At 48.6% G+C, this 5,668-nt stretch overlaps 1 protein-coding gene and 1 long non-coding RNA gene across 4 annotated transcripts in view; one reads left to right on the top strand and one right to left on the bottom strand.

Moving 5' to 3' along the window:
• Positions 1-828: 828 nt before the first annotated feature.
• Positions 829-3,887, bottom strand: LOC135235182 (uncharacterized). The gene is made up of 2 exons (XR_010324316.1): positions 3,267-3,887; positions 829-1,148 (listed from the first exon to the last, which is right to left on the bottom strand). It is a non-coding gene; the product is annotated as an uncharacterized LOC135235182 (long non-coding RNA).
• The window catches only part of LOC135235179 (RNA-binding protein Raly-like), a 6,962-nt gene continuing 2,153 nt past the window's right edge, over positions 860-5,668 (top strand). For 2 of the 3 annotated variants that reach the window (XM_064300429.1, XM_064300428.1), the window contains exons 1-5: positions 860-1,115; positions 1,562-1,634; positions 4,290-4,447; positions 4,784-4,888; positions 5,494-5,624. In XM_064300429.1, coding sequence (XP_064156499.1) covers positions 860-1,115; positions 1,562-1,634; positions 4,290-4,447; positions 4,784-4,888; positions 5,494-5,624 — 723 coding nt within the window. Of the gene's footprint in view, positions 1,116-1,561; positions 1,635-2,476; positions 2,513-4,289; positions 4,448-4,783; positions 4,889-5,493; positions 5,625-5,668 lie in introns of all 3 variants that reach the window. The other variant, XM_064300430.1, reaches the window with a different exon arrangement.

The raw sequence follows: 5,668 nt of genomic DNA, 5'->3' as shown, positions 1-5,668 counted from the left end.
CAGTCCGATGTTCTCTTTCTGCACCCCTGGTTGTCGGTTTGCTGGAGGCCACAGCAGCAGCAGCGAACAGCACGCGCACTTTCACCACGTCACACAGCGGCTGGCGTTCGCCCCGTTCTCGAGCTCAGAGCCAGAGGCGGTGTCCTAAAATAATAATCATTTTACCGCGTAAGAGCGGCCAGTGAGCCAACCCCACGCCGCTTACACGACACCTTTGACGGATGCTCAAGCGGCGGGAGAATCTTGCGTCAAACGGCGAGGTCCGAGCGGCGCCAGCGCTAATTGGGTCGGACGACGGGAGCGCTGGCGGTCTGTGGTGCTCTGGTGCGCTCAGAGACCTCGGCGCATCTGGGATCGAATCAAGCCACACGCCTACAGCACCACCTAGTGGTGTGTGCGTGACGCGTATGCGGCTTGGAATGTTACTGTTACTAGAGATCTACTGCTTCATAGCATCAATGGGTCCCTGTGAGATCCTGGAACTCAGATCAATAATACGAATAAAAATAATAACACCTCACAGCTAATGGGATATAAAATTGACACCTCACAGCCAATGGGATATAAGATTGACACCACACAGCTAATAGGACAGCGTCTCTCCTCCCCCACCACAAAACCGATTGCTTTTATTCATTCCTTTACTGTAAAATTGGGGGGTTATCTTGTTCAGCAAAATGAGAGGCTGGCACTCACTGACTGAACAGTGATAACGAGGGATATATTTTGATGAATTTCAGTCTCAGTCTGAATAAATCCTTCTAAAATGTTTCACTCTGTGTCTTTTCCCTCCAGGTTGTGTTTTAAAAAAACCAAACCAGACCCAGCCAGATTTTTTTTTTTAAATCCACGGAACAAGATGTCCCTGAAAGTCCAGACCAGCAACGTGACTAACAAGAACGACCCCAAGTCCATCAACTCGCGCGTGTTCATCGGCAACCTGAACACGGCGGTGGTGAAGAAGCCGGACGTGGAGGCCATCTTCTCTCAGTACGGGCAGGTCCTGGGCTGCTCCATCCACAAGGGCTACGCCTTCGTCCAGTACGCCAGCGAGAGGCACGCACGGGGGGCCGTGCTCGCCGAGAACGGGCGGGTCCTGGCGGGGCAGACCCTGGGTAGGCCAACACAGCACCTTCCCACCTGCACACCTGTGTGACACACACCACCTTCTCACCTGCACACCTGTGTGACACACACCACCTTCTCACCTGCACACCTGTGTGACACACACCACCTTCTCACCTGCACACCTGTGTGACACACACCACCTGCACACCTGTGTGACACACACCACCTTCTCACCTGCACACCGTGCCGAATTAATCCAGTACCAACATCCCTCCCACCTCTCTCTCACTCCCTTTCTCACTCTCTGCTTCCCCTTCTCTCTCTTCTTTGCTCTCACACACTCTCTTTCTCTCTCTCTGTCACACTACCCCTTGCCCTCATCTTCCCTCTTCTCACTCTCTCTCTCTCTCCCTCTGTCTCTCTCCCTCCCTCTCTCTCTCTTTCTGTCCCCCCCTCCCTCCCTCCCTCCCTACCTCCCCCCCTCTCTCTGCAGACATCAACATGGCAGGAGAGCCCAAACCACAGAGTCCAGTGGGGGTGAAAAGACCAGGGGCAGCTCTGTACAGGTGTGGTATAAAGCTGCTGTTCTTCACCTCCTCACAAAAACAGCTGATTTTACTCACACTCCTAATGCAGGATATCTGAGTGTTACATATATTACATCATATTATTTACACAACTATGCATTTCAGACAAGGGTACATTCAGGGCACAGAAGGATGAAAAAACAAACCGTTTCCTACCTGTACACCACAAACAAAAGATGTGATATGTAAATTATTTCAAATACAGTACTGTATATGTACTGTACATGCATATATATTTTTTAAATGTTTCTCATAAGAGTATGCAGATACATTGAATGGATGAAGGAGAAAAGCAGAAGTGATTTACAAGGGAACCTCGCTGAAAGAAGTGGACTCAATGTCAATTTGATTCCCGTTGAAAAAGTGATTCCATTTTTGTTATTTGTATATAAAAGTGGAGGTCTTTGTTTACAAACACAACAGAGCAATACACTTTGGGATAGTCATCTCTTGGTTTAAATCACATTCCGATCTCCTAACAGACGCTCTCGTCCAAAGCGAGACACACACGTGGAGAACACCAGTGTTGGTTGAGAGATTAATTTTGGTTAAGAGGTATTCTTAGTTTACCCTTTTCACCTTTAAGGACGTTGAGCAGTTAAAATGGGCTGTTTGAGGGCGGAAGTTCTAGTTTTTTACCAAAGGAAAAATTCTGCCTGCTTTGATGAAAATGAATTGGAATGGGGGAGCTGTGGGGGGGGGGGGGGGGCATCCTGCTCAGACTGCGGTAACATTGAAGAAATGTGAGAAATGCTCCCAGATGTTATGCTTTTTTTTGCTTTATTGCTGTTTTTCAGTCTTTGTCTCATGTTGTCTTTCAGTGGCTACGACTCCTTCAGGGATAATTTCTACGACAGGTGCGCAAAATGTGAACATCTGAACACCTGCACTGTCGCGATAGGAAGAGTTTCGGCTTCGGGAAGCCTCAGAGACAGTGGCGCTGTGACGTGCTCTCTCAGCACGTCTTAGATTTGGAGCGATGAATGCGTTACGTCTGGCGCTCGAGCGCAAACTCCTGGCTCACGGCAGAGAAATGATTGACAGCCTGACTCACGGCAGGGCTCTTGAAGCCTCGGTTTCCCGCCATGAAGGCGCAGGTCAAAGACTGGTACAGTGGAACCAACATGACTAAACAGAATGACAAAACAATGCCAGGATTTCATCTGACATCAGACATCCCCCTGGCTTGGCGGGCTTTTCTACGCCCTCGCGGAGAGAAAAGCCCTGCTTTTTTCAGGATAAGGCTGCCAGAATTGCAGGCAGAAGCCTAGCTGATCACTCATTTCAATGCACAGGAATATTACCTAACACTGCACATTTCATCTTAATGACTGTTTCAAAGTTCATAAAGGCAAGATTATATTGTAACATAACATCTCGTTAAACATATCTATCTGTCGCGCACATATTAACAGCCTAATATATGTCCAAAATTTAATTATAAAATTGTCCGACAAACGGAAACTTTCATGGACATATTCGTCGCGATTTTTTAAATCCTAGCGCAACCTATATAGCCTATAGCTACCATGGTTCATCTAGATTGTTTTAATGCTTATCACAAAAACAAGAAATTACAAAAAATAAATAAACTGCAGCCATCATTCTTACCTTCACACCACTGTGCGGACCTGCTTTGACTTCACGTATTCCAAACTCCCGCGAAAAACTTCCTTCAGTCGTTAGAGACCAGGCCACAGAGGTGTTCTGCACACGCGCTTCCGGCGGCGATTTAGTTGGCGTTAGCTACGTTTAATGGCGGATGCTACAGCAACAGCGCCATTTGCATTCTCATGATTTCACTTGCTTTTCCATGATTGATGGTTAATAAAGGGCAGATCATTGTACAGTAGTTCCCTGGCCGGTTACTTTGGCGGTTTTTGTTACCAAACTGCAAGGCATGGGCTACGCTTTGTATAAACCAAGCAGTTACGTTCGTCAGTGGGGAACCAAGCTAAGTAAACAAACGTGAATGAACTTTCAGGAAGTGAGAAGCAGGAGGTGGAGCTTACTGATTGCTCTAATTGGCAGCCAATAAATGAGCAGGTTCACTAAGGCTACGTTAACACCGCCTGGTAAAAGTGACCCAATACCGATTTTTTGCTCACTTGTGTAAACAGGAAAAAAAGCACATGGAATCGGATATTTTCAAATCAGATTTGGGCCACATTGTTGAACGGATTAAATCAGACGGTGGACCTGCCTTGCTTGAGACTAGAGCAGGGGTGGCCAACTCCGGTCCTGGGGAGCCGCAGGGTCTGCGGGTTTTTGTTTTGACCTTAAATACAACAACCACTTACACAAAAGAAACCAGGTGAGGTGAGTTAACTATGTAATCAACTGCTTTAATTGATCAATTAAGTGCCGAGTAAAAACAAAAGCCAGCAGACCCTGCGGCTCTCCAGGACCTGGGTTGGCCACCCCTGGACTAGACTGTCAGTGACGGCATCGCTGCCACCACATCCTCTGCGTCTGATTTTTTTTTAATAGCAGAAGCTCAAACCGAGTTACTCTGAAGGCTAATTAAGCTTGCAGGAAGCCATCCAGGAAAATTAATGTCTTCCTTTGCAATGAGAAAAATATGCATTGAGGGAGAATATTTAATCTAGCTACACCGTGTCCTCCCCTATCCAGACTTTTTGACTATCGCAGTCGGGCGTCGCAGATCCCGCGGCCGGTGCCTCTGAAGCGCCCTCGTGTGGCCGTGCCGGTCATGCGCAGGGTGAAGTCGCTGCCCGTGAAACTGGTTTCTCGATCCCCCGTCACGGGGAGCCGCTCTGTCCGACGCAAGCGTGAGTTTCCCCAAATATCCCGCCCCGGCTCATAACCCCTGCTTTCTGGGCAAGGCCTGCAAATCATATCAAAAGCTGAATCAATTTAGCCATTACAGGACTGATTTTCTATGAGCAGTGTGTAAAATGAGACTTATGTATGTATAATTTGTATGGCTGTACCACTTTGATTGCGTTGAGGCATTTGCCAGATGCTCTTATGTAGAGTGATTTGCTCAGCTCACAGTATTCACATACTCCATGTACACAGACAGATATTTTCTGGTGCAGTTCAGGTCACGTCCCGAGCTCAAGGCTCACAGCAGCAGCAGTGATGTCTCTGTCTTCTCTCTGCAGTGAAGACCAGCGAGCTGCAGGCTATCAGAGCTGAACTGGCTCAGATCAAGTCCAACATCGACGCCCTGCTGGGCCACCTGGAGCTCATCACAGAGAGCAGCGCAGGTGAGGGGAGAGGCCGCACACCACAGGTTCGCCTTTCATTTCTGCTTTGGGTGAGACACACCGCGGGACCACCCAGTCTGGCCTTAATGTCAACTCTCACAGGCACGCTGGCTAGTCTAGCTATTCATTCATATGAAAATATTGGGGGTGACGTATCTCTCTCGGTGCATCCCATTACTTTTTACTCCTCCACCTCCTTTCCTCCACTCCCCCACTACCACTCGTCTCCTACACAGAAGTATGTGGAGTAAAGGAGGGGAGGTGATGAGTTTGAAGTCGCGTCTCCAAAACACTTCTGTGCACTTCGCTCGTCTCCAGTATTGGGACACTGGAGGGAGGGAGGACACAGAGCTCAGCTTCCGGGCCACAAGGTGGTAGTGGAGGATACATTTTTTGAATATTGGGACGCACCCCACACCTATGCATATGCCACATACAGACGGTCAGCTGACAGGAAGTCAGAGGTTAGGACTCACCTGCAGAGCCTCTAGTGAAGAGAGTTTTTAACTGAATATCTTCCTTTCTGTCTGTCTGTCTTTCTCTCCATCTGCCTGTCCGTCCGTCTGTGCACCTGTCTGTGCATCTGTCTGTCCATCGCCTCACAGAGCTCCACCGGGCAGGTGAGGGTAATGGCGAGGTGTCTGCGGACGAATCGGCTGCGGACACAGAGTCACGTCATACCGACGAGGAAGAGGAGGGTGACGAAGACACACAGGACGAGTGTGAAGAGTTCACGGTGAGAAGGAGAGAGAGTGGACGAGAGAGAAGGGAAAAGTAGTG

Source organism: Anguilla rostrata, chromosome 11 (genome assembly GCF_018555375.3).
Source record: "Anguilla rostrata isolate EN2019 chromosome 11, ASM1855537v3, whole genome shotgun sequence".
Lineage (NCBI taxonomy): Eukaryota > Metazoa > Chordata > Actinopteri > Anguilliformes > Anguillidae > Anguilla > Anguilla rostrata.
Note: the sequence above shows the minus strand (reverse complement) of the source record. Positions and strands in the feature narration are given on the sequence as shown.